The 15,694-nt window shown below is 34.9% G+C and overlaps 1 protein-coding gene across 11 annotated transcripts in view; it reads right to left on the reverse strand.

The window, feature by feature from the left end:
• Positions 1 to 15,694, reverse strand: part of DYNC1I1 (dynein cytoplasmic 1 intermediate chain 1) — a 212,867-nt gene that overhangs the window by 93,144 nt on the left and 104,029 nt on the right. For all 11 annotated transcript variants that reach the window (XM_034402103.3, XM_087892761.1, XM_034402096.3 and 8 more), the window contains 3 exons: positions 11,717 to 11,879; positions 8,982 to 9,081; positions 1,117 to 1,242 (listed from right to left, as the gene is read on the reverse strand). In XM_034402103.3, the coding sequence (XP_034257994.1) occupies positions 1,117 to 1,242; positions 8,982 to 9,081; positions 11,717 to 11,879 (389 nt within the window). The remainder of the gene's footprint in view (positions 1 to 1,116; positions 1,243 to 8,981; positions 9,082 to 11,716; positions 11,880 to 15,694) is intronic.

Genomic DNA, 15,694 nt, shown 5'->3' on the forward strand with positions numbered 1-15,694 from the left:
TTATACAAGTAATTGGGGAAAGAAAGAAAAAAAGTAAGGGACCTTCTAGATATTATGAGTAGAGATAGTCCTCGACTTATGACCACAATTGGGACCAGAATTACCATTGCTAAGCAAGGTGAGTCATGCCCAATTTTAAGTGAATCATATTCAATTTTACAAATTTGCAATGGATATTAAATGAATCATTGCAGTTAAGTGAATCACAGGGTTGTTAAATGAATCTGGCTTTCCCCATTGACTTTGGTTTTTGGAAGCTAGCTGGGAATGTTGTAAATGTGATCACATGATGCTGGGATGCTGCAACCATTGTAAATACATGCCGGTCGCCAAGCACTAATTTTTGATCACATGACCGTGGGGAAGCTGTGACAGTTGTAAATGCAAGGACCATTCATAAGTCACTTTTTCTAGTACCATCATGACTTTCAACAGTCACTAAATGAATGGGTGTAAGTCAAGGTCTAACTTTATTGCCACAAATGTTCTTGACTCAAGACGATCTTGGGAAAAAAAGCAGCAAGGAATACACTTCTTTGATTTTCCAGATATACTTCTTGATTTTTTGCCTCAATTGTTACACTAAGATATTGATGGTGATCTAAGAGGCACCTGTGCCTGGACTGGAAAATCAGATAGTAATTGGTGGAAATGCAATGGGGATCTCAAGTCTATCCTGCAAAGCTAATATTTGCAAGTCTTCTCTGTGCTGATGCATTGTAAAGCTATAATATCATTCCAAGCAAAGTCAACCAGAGCACAAGCTGCTTTGAAATAGAAAACACAAGGGAATTTACGTGGGTGGGAAAGCATATGTTGCCAGCTGGAGGAGGAAGTGGTATACCACATTTACTTCATAAGTGTGAGGTTTTTATAAATAAATTCTCTTGGGGATTGTTTAAAATAGACAAAAAATGACACACAGTCTCCAACCAACCTATGTTGTTTTAGAAAGCTGAATGCATTCTGAAAATATTAGCATATTTCCTAGTTCCTTTTTTTTTTCTTTCTATATCTTCTATTTTTAACTTCAAGCTCTTCTGAATTGTGGGCAGATGGGTCATATAGTAATCCTCAGCACATCTTTTATGAAATAAGTATCTTAAACTGTCTTACCTGGCAGTGAAAAACATACTCAGGAGTTGTTTTTTTGAATTTCATGTTCCAGACCAAGGCCACCCCATCAGGTTCATGTGGAGCATCTTCATTGTTGTTATACGAAGCAACCATCAACTCAGGATACTGTAAAAAAAGTAACAGGCAGTTAAATTTGGTTTCACAGTAGTGGACAAAATGATGCATGCTGAGTAAACATCACATAAGCAGATAGGTCCATCCAGAAGGTCTGGCGAAAGAAAGACAGAATGGTCTATAAAGTAGAAAATTTCCTATATGACCAGATCTGAAACTTAGGGGACTAGACTAGTGATGAAAAGACAGCCTGTGCTATAATTGCCTTCATCACCCAATTCACTCACCTGGTTGGAATTCTAATTCACATCTGCTTGATATGTGGCACTGCTGATGATTGGCAAGTGATTAAACTTAAGTATCTGTGTATACTAGAGCTTTGCAAACTATTCAGAAGGAAGCAAATGCCCTTTCCTCAAAGCACAAGGTAGACTAATCTTCTTATAGGGTTGACTAACTACTTCATGGGCTTTCTCAATGAATGGCTTTGGCCAGCTGCTCTGCTTTACAACAAATGTGAAACCTGTGCAAATGGAATCATGTGGCCTGGCTTCCTTTAAAGAAATATATATTTAATGCAGCCAAGCCATATAGCTACTTTAATGCTTTAGGGAAGGTGCATTTTGTGAAGTGCACACAACCATTAAATGTCTGTGTGTATATGTTTATCCCACCTGGTGCAAAAATAAAAAAATAAAGAAAAAGCATGGTTTATATTTGAAATTATTGAAACATACAAAAATATAAGGATCCCATTTTTTTTTAATTTGATTTATATGCCGCCCTTCTCCATCAAGTTTAGCTTCCAGATATCAGCATCCAGATATGTGCCCTTGAGAAGTTTGCATTTAAGAACCAATATCCCCATTCTCACTTCCTAGTACCAGTACCTGATACTAAGAGTATGCTGCCTGTGATGCAGGAAACAGTACAGAGTCATCAAGAATAATAGTCACAGAATGATGGCTTGATCCTCTATCTAGCTTTTTTTTAAAAAAACTATTTAAATTAATGGTTATCATCACATTGGATTGCAACATCTACATTTTGCCCTTAAAGGCTGTGCTGTTCTTGACAAAATATTAATAGAAACTATTGGAATTATACTAACTATTGAAAGTTATACTAACCACTGTAAGGCTTCCTAAGTCGTTGAATACAAGATGTGCAGCAAATAAACAAACAAACAAACAAACAAACAATGATCTTTTACAAAGGAATTGCCAGCTTTCATCCAACAGACGTTTTATGGCTTTCACAGAAGCACAATAAAACAAACCTAGTATGTGAAGATTCAGTCACTGATCCATTTCTCTTTACTTGTTTAATGTTTGCTTGTCTCCTGTCTTATTAGTTATACGAATCATATTGCTTTATCTATATCTGTAGTTATTAAATATATTTTTCATTATTTCCTGTTTTCCTAATGTGAATAATCTTCACTACTATTACACATTTTACTAGGTTATAATGCACAGAATATTTTAGTAGTATATATTATAAGCACTAATATATTATACCATGATGAAAGAATGGTGATATATATCCTATGCTTGCAGTACAAGTCTGTGTCTATAACTATATCTGGGTTGATCTATGAATAAATATGATTTAGCTCAGATATAGGAGAGCCTTCAACAAAGCTTCATTTGATAACTCTCAGCAGCAGAATAAAATGGCCACTTGAAGCATGAAATTTTGGGCATATTAAAAGAAATGATTTTTTTTCATTATGCAATTTGTCGGTCTTATGTTTTTTGCAAAGTTAATTTCAATATCTTATATGTCGGCTTCCGGTCTGGCTTCCATAGCCACCAGACGGTCCTCTGAGACCGCCAGCCCCGTTGCCTGTAAAGAGCCGCCTTTACATCTGAAAGGCGGCTCGAAAAACTCAATTTCCTGAAGGAAATGTGAGTCAGAGCAGGCGAGGGTAGGTAGAGCCCTCTGCGAAGTCCCCAGAGTTTTTTTTTTACTCTTGGGGACGAGCAGGTTGTGGCTCCCTATTTCCGCTCGCCGCTGCTCCGGGCTTCGGGAGAACTCTGCCTTTTTGCAGAGCTAGGCGTTGGAACCGGACCAATCAACGAAACTAACAGATGGACTAATTAAAAAGGATGAGATTTGAACTTGGGACCCTAAATCGCAAGTATTTTTAATGATTTTACAAGCGTTTCAGAGTGAAGGAAAAAAAGTTTAAAATGGCGACTGCTGAGGCTTGAGAAGAAGAAGAAAGCCGAAAGTAAAAGTCTTCTGTAACAAGCTACAAAGTAGCGGAATAAACAGTGCTGGCTAGAATCTGGAAGAAAAATATCTATTTTAAGTTTCTTTTTTCTTGGAGATTTGTACTTGATCTTGCTTGGGGAAAAGTTTTCTTTCTTTAAAAAGAGTTTGTGTGGCAGGATGGCGTTAAAACCAATAAAGCCTGACAAACAAACAGTGGGGGGGGGGTGTTCCCCCATTTACAATTATGTGAACAAGGTCTGAGCTTACAGACTCAGCAGAATGGATTTAATTTAAAAGAATTTGTCCAGGAGGAAATGGCAAGATATCACGAGACTGTGAACCAGAAACTTGAAAAATTTAGGCAAGAAATTAAAGAAATGATACAACTAAAGTATGATAATTTGCAACGAAAGATTGTAACAGTGACTAATGCTTTTTCAGAAATTGTTATAAAGATGGATACAAATATCCAGTTATTAGAGTCCAAAATGGAGGAAGTTGATGATAAGATTAATAATTTGGACAATAAAATACAAATAATTGAAAATGATTTGCCAAATATTCAAGACAATAGTTTAGAAGTAAAGTCTAAAAAGGAAGCTGCTCACGAGACTTACAATGCAGAAGATATAAAGCAAGGGATTGAAAAAGAAATTACAATGATGAAATACAGGCTCACGGAATTTGCGGTTAGAATGAGAGGGTTACAGGAAAATAATAGAGATGATTTAAGAAAAATATCTGCTCAAGTTCTGGCCGGGATTTTAAAGGTTCATCCTGAGGAGGTATCTTGTAAGATTGACAAGGCTTATAGAGTAAATTCTTGGATTGCAAAGCAAAGGCAATTGCCTAGAGATGTGGTGATTTACTTTACAGACAAAGAAATAAGAAATGATATTGTGCAAAAATCTTTTAATTCTACTCTACAATTGTATGGAAGAAAGATCTGGATATATAAAGAGTTGCCACCTAAGATTCTAAAAGATAGAAAGAAATTTGGATTTTTGGTGACTGAGCTTAAGAAACAAAATATCTCATTCAGGTGGGACGTTCCAGTTGGTATAATATTGAGATATCAAGGAGAAAGATATCAGCTAAATACTGTTGAAAAAGTGGAAGAATTTTACTACAAGGTTTTCCAAAAGCAAAATCAACAAGAGATAGAAATTCAAGATAAGCAAAAGGAGATGGAAGTAATGGAAAAACAACAAGTTACAGAGGTCCTTGTAGATGAGTTGCTTCTGGATTCTCCTTCAGAGGTCTCAGCTGGACTATTTATAAATACAAGAGAGGCGGCTCTGGATTCTAAAGTGATGACTTATCAAGTTACAGACCAGCATGGAAATCAATCAGTTGATATAAAACTCATAGAACTAGAATGGAGATTTAAGCCACAAAAGCAAAACCAACAAGATCAAGTTATAGATCAGCATGAAAACCAATCTAACCCACAAAAAGTCAAGAAAGTTAAGAAAAGAAGAAGCAGGTCACACAAAAACAAAAACTTTTAAACCAAACAACAGTGTAATGCCAGTTATTTAAGAGATGACTGAATACATGAAAAGATAGTTGAGGCGAAGTATTGGTTTATATTATCCTGAGGAGAGTGACAGACTTCTGCAGTGCTGTACTTTTGGGATGTGAAAAGGGCCTTAAACTGAAATGATTGGAACTATCTTTTTTTTTTTTTTTTTTTGGATTCTTTGATAAATATACGTTTATGCTGAGCTACAAGGCAAGAGAGTTATGGATTTGGGGCATGCAGATGATCTGGCTGTTACCCTATTACGGTGGTTGGAATTAATAATTTGGATAAAAGACACCTTTACAGACACTATATGGAATACAAATATAAAGTCACTCGGGTGGTTGTTGTTGTTGTTGTTGTTTTATGAAAATATTTGCTATTGATGGGGGCAGATGGTAATTGAAGATACCGAACATACTGTTGGAATTAGGATGTGATGTTACCCTAACATGGGTGATGGAGTTTACAATCCAGCTGAAAGACATTACAGAAGATATCATATGGATTATAAGCTTAAAGTCTTTTTTAAGAGGATTTTATTTACATAAAGGAATATTTTTTAGTGGTGTGGGCAGAAGAATAAAGATACTATGAATTATTAAGTATGGTAGTCTTGTAGGAAAGTGGGTGGAGACAGGTTAGTTTACTGATTGTTTAGTTTAAGAAAAGGGATATTATGTTTAGATATGAATATATGTAAAAAATTTGAGTTAAGAGATATAATGAGGGGGGTGAAGGAAATGGAGACTATGAATTGAATAAATGTTAAATTAGGATTTATTATATAGTTTTATAGCGGAAGGTTGCTTTGAAATGTTATATTAATATACATAAAAGATTTGATTTAAGAGATATATGTATGGGGGGGTAGAAAAAGGGTAGATTATGAGCAGAAATCGCTAAACTGGGAGATATAATAATATTATTATGCTAAATTAGGAGTTATTATATAATGTTATAGTAGAATGTCATTTTGAAACGTATAGTATAAGGGGGATATGATAATATTATTAGAAAGAAAGGGTCATCATATGGGGATGGAGTAAGGGGATGGTAAAGTATTATATAATCTGTTATGAATTTGGGTTTTATTATGAAGAAGGCACAGGGGGGGAGGGGGAGGGGGGTTAGGGAGGAGGGGGGTAAAAGGGGGGGAAATTGTATTTGAAAAACTTTTTCAATAAAAAAAATATCTTATATGTCAAGTGTTATAATTAATCAACTGGCTTTGGATTTACACCTGTTTATTGCTCAAAGCAGAATATTTCAATAAAGCCTCATCAGATGGGCCTGGCAATCTAAAAGTAATAGTGTATAATTAACACAGGCAGTTTGGAATGAAACTACAGTATATCAGGGAAATTAAGTAAATGTCAAATGACAAGTTTTTCTTTGAGGTGACCATTTGGAGCAATGGAAAAGAAAAACTGGCTTTACATATGAAGATATTTTTCATATTTCTACATTTATTTCTGATGATCAATAACATGATCATCTACATTAACAGAAAATTCCATTGTGTGGCTTTCATTCAGCCACTCAAGCATTGTAAGCACTACAATGTATTGAGGCCATATAATTCCAAAATTGGTACTTTTCAATTATGCTAGGACAATCACCATAACTATAATATTCTGGAAGTTGTAACATTTGTAACGCACTCACATTTTCGGTGCTGGGCGAACTGGTTGTTACAACTGGCAGCAGCCCACCACTGCGTCTGCCTATTTAACTATATGCTTGAAGCATGAAACCTAGGGATCAGAAATGGCAGTGAGAGTAGCTGAGGTGAACATCTAAGAGAGATAAGAGCTGGAAGAAAAGAAGGTGAAACAAGGCCACCCAGAACAAAGAAAGAGGAGACAAAATACCCTGTATACTTGCCTGCCTGAGGGAATGAACAATTATATTTTGGCAGTTGCCTTCCAAGTTGGGCTTATCTTGCTGTTGCGGGAATACTATAAATGCTGCTTGTTAAAAAACTATCAGATAAGAATTCCATGTAATTTCCACCCCCTTGAATAGTCCAAGATAAGTTTTTCCTCAGGCTTGTTTCCTATTTCTGTGAAATCCACATAGGCCTATCGGCCACCCACGTACTTAGCCATATCTGTTGCAAAATGGATTTAATTAAAACACATGGATACAAAAACCACTCTGGCAATAAAGATGAAGTTACATGCTATAAATAAAAAATGAACTTCAATATCTGCATTATTTCTCTCAAGATAGATGCAGGTTTGCATCTCTGAGGCCCAAAATAACTGATTCAAAATATACCAAGGCTGTTTGTTATCTTGAGAGCTGACATGTCACATTATTTGTTATCTTGAGAGTCGACATTATTTGTTCCTTTATGTTAGGATCACAACAATCCATAAAGGCCTGCTATTTGAACAACAATTTATAAGCAGTTTATAATGCAATTGATATTTTTGAGAAATGTCACCAGGACCTTGAATCAACAGTCAGTTGTGTTTGTGTTCTTATGAATGGTATAGTCTCAGAAGAAGATGAAGAAAAGTAAAAGATTTGGAACAATAACATGATATAATTGTGGAGAACAAAGTGAACAGGTATTTATCATTGGATATACAAAAACATCAGATTAAAATTAAGATTAAGATTAAAATTAAGAAGGAAATAAAAATGCCAATTCGAGAGAGTAATTGTAATAATTTCTTCCTTCTAGATTTACAGAAGAGGATTGTTAAAGTTTTGAAGACACTCGAGATAAAGCATATTAATCTTTTGAATGGATTAAGACCAAGATAGTTTTATGTAGAAAAAAGGAACACAGTTCGCTTGTTTAATCAGGATTAATGTGGAATTTGTTGTTATTTTGGATGGTTCTTTTTTGACTAGATGACATCTGGATTAGAAAATTCATTGTGTATTGGATTTGTTTAGAGTTAAGAGTAGAGATTTGGAAAAATGAATTTTATATTTGTTAGCTGGTTTACAGGATTGCTACACCTGGATTGGAAAAGAAGTTGCTTATTGGATTTCCCGATATTAAAAAATTGAGCTATGGTATGGAAAGTGTTATTTCTGTTAAATTAAAAGTGAAGAGATACTGAAACTATTTATATTTGTTGTGATAAAGGTAGGAAGTCACCTTCTTAGGGATTTTTTTTCCTCTTTCTCCTTTTATCCCTTTTATTTGTTTTCTTGCACTTTTTATTTTTTCTTTCTATTTTTCTTTTTAGTTTGTGTTATCTTTTACTATTGTAGTTCAACTTTGAATAAACTTATTATAAAACCCAAAAATGCAAATTTTAATTCCCAGTAGAGGATCTGAACACCATAAAATAATGTTTACTAACTATAGCTGATATGTCTCAATTGGACAAAAATTGTCATAGGATGCTTCTCTGTAGTCAATGTAACAAAATACTTCAATGAACAGTGACTCTTCCACAAACTTCCGCTTGCTGTCTAATTTCTTTTCCATTAAGGATACTGAGATATTCTGCATGTAGAACATGTATTCAACAATTAAGTTATACATCCTTTTCCAAGACTAGATGCCTTCTTACAAATGACTGTGTTAGTATGGTTATAGCTGTATGAACTTGTGACTTGCTGGCATTTTAAATCTTATTTTCTTTGAACATCCAATATCACAAGTTTTTCTCAATAGCAGCTTGACACGTATTATTGTAATCATAAGTGCCTGCTCCTCAAAAAGTTAAATTGAAATACTTGGAATTACTAGCATAGTAGCATGCTTATTTATTTTATTATCTTTTAGACAGTCTTACTCCAAGTGTGTTGAACAGTAACTGCAAAGTTTAACATCTAGTTTAAGTAAGTTATATATATGTTCCAACACCATGGATGAAGAAAGGAAAAGATAGTTAAATGATCACAAAGTCTATTTGTTTTCTTTATTTAAAACATTTATATAGCTGTCCATTTTTCAGCCAACTTCCAATCTAAGATTTAAAATAAACATATAAACATATAAAATTATTTTAAAAACTATGAAACACAACTAGTGAAAACATAAAATATTAAGAAAACAAGTTACAAATCTTACCTGTAGGGACCAATCCATACAAGTGACAACACGATGTTTAGACCAATGCTCATCATAAAATTGTCGGCTGAAGGAAAGGTTGGCTCCAGCTTGGACATCACTACATGGATTTGAACAAGGATTATGTCACTACTTAAAATTAGTGCTGATGTTTTAAAATAATTAACTGTTTTGTAAATTATTAGTTCTCATTGTTTCTCTTCTCTACTACATTCTCTTAGCTATTTCAGTTTTTTCCTTTTTTTAACCTGATGATGTCTCTGTCTGTACTGTCCAAAATTTAAACCAAAGAAAAGAAATATGTTATATCTAAACAATCTAAACAAGTGGAAAATAATGGTTCTACATTTGTCTACATTCCTTAATTTACTCAGGTGGTAGAAAATCACAAACAGTATTGAACAACAGATGAAAATCTATATAGTTTACTTTCTTAATTTAACTTTAACTTCAAACATTTCACACAATCTTCATTGTAAAAAAATAGTTTCCAGATTATAGCACAGGTTCAAACTGGTTTAGTTGTGATGCTGGATTTCACATTATATTAGCTAACACATGAACTTCATATAGAAAACTGCTATAGAGGATGTCACATATTTGTGCCTGCTGTGAGTGTTGTTTATTAATTATTCAACAATATATTATGATTCGGTTCAAATTAACAAGCAAATCAGCTTACACAATCTTTCCTAAAGTGCTATTGGAATCTGGCTACAATTCCAAAAAACTTTCAGTCAGCATTATAATTGAAACTGGTATTCCCAAACACTGACAAAAGAAAAGTGGAGCTCTATTTCCTTCCTAGGGAATATTTTGAACAAATGCTGACTCTTTCCATGTAGATTCAGAAAATCTATATCTTATGTACACTATACACAAAACAAATCATGGCTCAACTTTTCTTTTCTCAGATCCTTCACATCTGAAGGATCTGAGAAAAAAAATGGATCTGAGAAATATGCACAAGTATAGATGGTACCTGGCTCAACAGTAGTAATTGCAGACAATCACTTAAATATGAGCCAGTAGTGTGCTGAAGCTGCCAAAAAAGTCAATGCAGTCTTGGGCTGTATTACTCTGTTTCCCCCAAAATAAGACATCCCCTGATAATAAGCCCAATTGGGCTTTTGAGCGGATGGCAATAAGGCCAAGCATTTATTTCAAGGTTCAAAAAAATATAAGACAGGGTCTTATTTTGGGGGAAACATGGTAATAGAGGAATAGGATCAAGATCACGTGATGTGATAAATAAATAAATATAAAATAAAATAAATAAATAAATGTGTTAATGCAACTTTATAATACCTTTGTAAGACCACATTTGGAATACACATTACATCCACTTTTGATTGCCACACTGTAAAAATGATGTTAAGACACAAGAAAGGGCACACAGAGGAGCAACAAAGATTATTAGGAGATTGATTATTAGGATATGAAGAACAGTTGCAAGAATCGGGTATGTCTAGTTTAATGAAAAGAAGAACTGGAGATGACATGATAGCAGTGTTTCAATATCTATGGGCTGCCACAAAGAAAAGGGGATTAACCTAGTCTCCAAAGCACTTGAAGACAGGACAAGAAGTAATGGAAACAAATTAATCAAGGAAAGAAGCAACCTAGAACTAAGGAGAAATTTCCTGACAGTTAGAACAATTAATCAATGGAGCAACTTGCCTTCAGAAGTTGTGGGTGCTCCAACACTGGAGATTTTAAAGAAGAGATTGGACAAACCCCCTGCCTACTTGAGCAGGGGGTTGGAATAGAAGACCTTCAAGGTCCAACTCTATTATTCTGCTATGACTTATAATACTGGTTTCAATTATAGTAATGCAATTATGGTGGCACAGTGGTTAGAATGCAGAACTGCAAGCTACTTCTGCTGACTACCAGCTGCCTGCAGTTTGGCAATTAAAATCTCACCAGGCTTAAGGTTGACTCAGCATTCCATCCTTCTGAGGTGGGTAAAATGAGGATCCAAATTGTTGGGGGCAATATGCTGACTCTGTAAACCGCTTAGAGAGGGCTGTAAAGCACTGTAAAGCGGTATATAAGTCTAAGTGCTATTGCTATTGCTAATGACTGGAAGATTTTGAGACTTGTATCTAGAACCTACTTCCACTTTGGAGAAGATTGAATTAGCTGGTTTGCTTGTTAATTTGTTGTAAATAATAATATTTTGTTGAACAATTAATTAAAAAAACACCCACAGCATGCAAAAATATATGTAACATTCTTTTTAGCAGTTTTCCCCATGTACAGACAAACACACTTTATAGAATATAGCCTGTAGAATCATTCAAAGAGCAAAAGTGATATTTACCCTAATGTTGTGTACCTTTTAGTTTAGAATCTAGAAGATGTAGTTGATCTAAATCAGTATTTCTAAAACTTGGCAACTTTAATATTTGTGGACTTCAATTCCCAGAATTCCCCAACCATCTTAAAGTTGTTAAATTTGAAAAATACTGATCTAGATAAAAGCTGGTATATTCATTTCTTCTCTGTTTCAATATGTTACAATAAGATTATGCAGGATAAAGACAATTGTGAACCTTGAAAGCCACTAGAATTAATGAAGAGGACCCAGTAAATGTATTTTATTACATTATTGAACTCAAAAAGTTTATCACTACAGATATATTGAACACTGAGGTGTTGCTCTCTATAAGTAACAAATTACCATTTTATTTTTTAAAAAAATCTTTTTAAAAAAGGAGGGGATCACTGACCCATCTTTTTCCTCTACATCCCGCCCACTGTAGTCAAAGAAAATGTCCGAATCTTCAGCTAGAGCTCGCTCAATCACACGTATTGTCCGGTCAAAAAATATGAGAAATTCTTCTGAATGTAAAATCTGTTGCTTTTCTTCCTCTGTCAATTCTCTAGGAGGAGCTTCCAAAAGAATATTGGCAGCATTAAACATACAAGCATTTAAATATTTCCAGATGAATCTAACTCTTCAGAAAAGAAATGAGATCTTCCTATGAAACCTATAGTGAAATTGGTAAGACTGAATGGTTTGCTGCCTTCTAAAAGAAAAAAAAATGAATTAATTAATATAGCACTACAGAATCCTAGAATGTGGCTTCTATACCAAAGACATTCTATATCTTGCATATTTATTATTAAGAAGAAGAAAATAGTTAAGATCACCAAAAAAATAAACTTCACATTCAGATTTCAGGAAATATTTTTGATTGATGCTTACTACCCAGGCAAGCTTGGAAAGACAGTGAAACAGGCTTAACTAAAAAGTAGTCTTAAATGCCTTTTCAATTCAGAAGACATCTTCAATTTCAATTTCTAAACCAAACAAATCCTAAAATGTTCTTAAAATATGAAGTTGAGCTTGACACCTGATGGTTAAATGGCTACATCGTGTAGTTTTATTGGCAATAAATTGGAAGTAGTTTGTTGTTGCTTTTTTCTGGTTTTTTTTTTTTTTAATTTTTCTGTCTGGGATTTAGAGATAACTTATAACCCTGTATTTTTTTCAAATTAAATGATGGTCAGATGTGTGCTGACACCTAGCTAGATTAAAATATTCTTAACTGATTAAAATGCATGCTTTGCTCCATTTATAAAGAAAAGATCTTGGAAACAGTTTTATAACATTGGACCTTTCTGATTACTTTCATCATGCTCTATTTATTAGAAGAAATTAGGTTTAAAATACAGGGACCAGATTGATGTATTAGAAAAATTATAAAGGTAGAAGTTATAGAATATATTTAATACAGAAATATATTCCAAAATATCATTACCAAGGCAAGATGATAAATTATAGACTGTAAAACTGAATGAAGATGGAATATTTTTTAGACAGTGATCCCACTGTAATACCAAAGAAGAAAACAAACATTTTCTTATTATTTGCATAAACATTTTCATCCTCCTTCTTTGCTTAATACCCAAATTAAATCTAAAGACTCCTTACTATGTTATGTTGTCATCTTAAAACAAACAATCCCCTGTTTCTATTACATTTGAAATAAGACTGACTATTCATATTCCTCACAGAACACATCCAAAAACCCAGATAATTTTAGGTGTGCAAACAGGTAATAGGTCGTACATTGCATTATAACATCAGCGAACCTATATTCATCTTACCAATTAGCACCAATCAGAAAAGCTTTAGATAGATATAACAGAGAGGGAAAAAGGGAGATAGCCTTTACCTAAAAGTGGTATTATTGATAAGGTTTGTATTTCATACTAAACCATAATGCAGTTTATTAGATTTTGACATAGCACAATGTGCAATTCTAAGACCATATAGATGTAAACCAGAGCTTCCCAAGCTGTCTCGCTTCATGGCACCTTAATGTCTTAGTAATTTTTTACACAGTGCCTCAGGTTGGACGTTGTCTGGCAGATATCAAAGTATCGTCTTTCCCTCAGAAATTTAAAATATCCCATGATGTTCCTCTGAGTTCACTGTGAGCACAGTTTGGTAGTTGTGGTTGTAAAGCATATTTCATAGCTTAACATTAAGTGAATCAAGACACTGCACCTTTTAAACAAACTATATTTGAATACAATCAATATGTGCAATATGACTACAAAAGTATAATTTCAGCCTTAGTAATTGGAACATTAACTTTACCACTCTTTGCATTGTTTTTAAACATGAAAAACCTGTAAGAGATGCATAGAACATGATGGATAAAAATAAATTCTGTTTAACATTTTGGCAAAACAAGTTTTATTTTAATGGCAGAATCACTGCAAACAACAGGTATCTAGAAATTAAAATTAGCTATTATTATGTAAACATGAAAGCATAATTGTTATAGACAAAGAACAAAATGTAAACAAGAAAGAAATCCTAAAATTTGTGCATGACCTCAATGACTGAGAATCTCCATAGACATTTAATAAGTAGCCCTTTTTAAATACATGTTATTCTAAGCATGAAATCATATGCTTGTTGAAGACTTCAGGCCAGAAAAACTTTTGTGGAAACTTGAAAAGCTGTACCAATTAGTACCAATCAATACTGGACAAAGAAATCTGACTTAGGATGTAGCAACTGTCTATACTTTTTGTTCTTGTTACTATTCAAATTGCAAAGGATAAAATAGCAAATGTAGCAGATAATATTCCATAGAATGTCAGATTTTTGTTTTATGGGTTTATTTCATTTAAAGAACAACCCCTAATGTTTTGAAGTAGCAAATAATTTTAATTTGGATGAAAATTTTACAGGAGAGTTATAGAATCTTTCAAAACCAAGACTGATAGTGAAGGACTGATCCAGCTGATCCAGCTTTTAGAAATGTGAATGGTACTGCTAAATATCTATTAGAAATTCTGCAAAGCTTTTTTTAAAAAAAGGTATTGTTTTGCATTGAAAAAGAAACCTGGGCATTTTATGCCAACATCAACATGCATTTAATCTATTAGATACTAATTTTCAGGAAAGCCCCTAATTCAGAATAAATATTGTTGAACCCAGCAACAACATGAAATATTAATCAAAATACATGTGTTGCCTCTAACATGCTTGTAATCACTGTCTTGAAGCAAAAACAAAAGTTACAAATTCAGAAAAGGACTGTATGATGTGATTAAAAACATTAAGAAAACTGAAAAGTTTAGTTATCAACGAATATCTGTGCTTCCTCATAATTTATTTATTTATTTATTTATTTATTTATTTGATTTGATTTGATTTGTATACCGCCCTTTTCCAGCAGGACTCAGGGCGGTGAACAGCCGAGATAAAACAGAGCATATAAAATTTAAAAAACAGTTTAAAAGGTAATTAAATAATTTCGGCCCACAATTTAAAACAACCCAATTAAAATCAATTTCAAATTAAAACCAAACGGATGGGATCAAGCCAGCCCAGCTAGGTGAAATAAATGACTTTTCAGGGCCCGATGAAAAGTCCGGAGGTCTGGTATCGTGGGTATCTCTGGGGGAGGTCGTTCCAGAGGGCGGGTGCCACCACAGAGAATGCTCTCTCTCTGGTGGTCGCCAGCTGACATTGTCTGGTGGACGGCACCCTGAGGAGGCCCTCTCTGTGTGAGCGTACTGGCAGGTGGGAGGCTATTGGCGGCAGAAGGCAGTCTCATAGATACCCCGGCCCTAAGCCATGGAGCACTTTAAAGGTGGTCACCAACACCTTGAAGCGCACCCGGAAGACCACAGGGAGCCAATGCAGCTCGTGCAGGAGAGGTGTCACATGGGAGCGCCCCGTCGCTCCCATAATCCCCTGCGCGGCCACATTCTGGACCAGCTGGAGCCTCCGGGTGCACCCCAAGGGGAGCCCCATGTAGAGAGCATTGCAGTACTCCAGGCGGGAAGTGACGAGTGCCTGAGTGACCGTGCGTAGGGAGTCCCGATCCAGAAAGGGACGCAACTGGCGTATCAGGCGGACCTGATAAAAAGCCCCCCTGGCCAGGGCCATCATATGCTCTTCTAAAGACAGCCGCGCATCCAGGAGGACATCCAAGTTGTGAGCCCTCTCCGTGGGGGCCAGTGATTCGTCCCCAATAACCAGCGATGGCACCAGCTGGCTACAGTCAGGTCCAGAAATATTGGGACATCGACACAATTCTAACATCTTTGGCTCTATACACCACCACAATGGAGTTGGAATGAAACAAACACAATGTGCGTTAACTGCAGACTGTCAGCTTTAATTTGAGGGTATGTACATCCAACTCAGGTGAACAGTGTAGGACTTACAGCAGTTT

Source organism: Pantherophis guttatus, chromosome 4 (assembly GCF_059756535.1).
Source record: "Pantherophis guttatus breed Tessera chromosome 4, ASM5975653v1, whole genome shotgun sequence".
Taxonomy (NCBI): Eukaryota; Metazoa; Chordata; class Lepidosauria; order Squamata; family Colubridae; genus Pantherophis; species Pantherophis guttatus.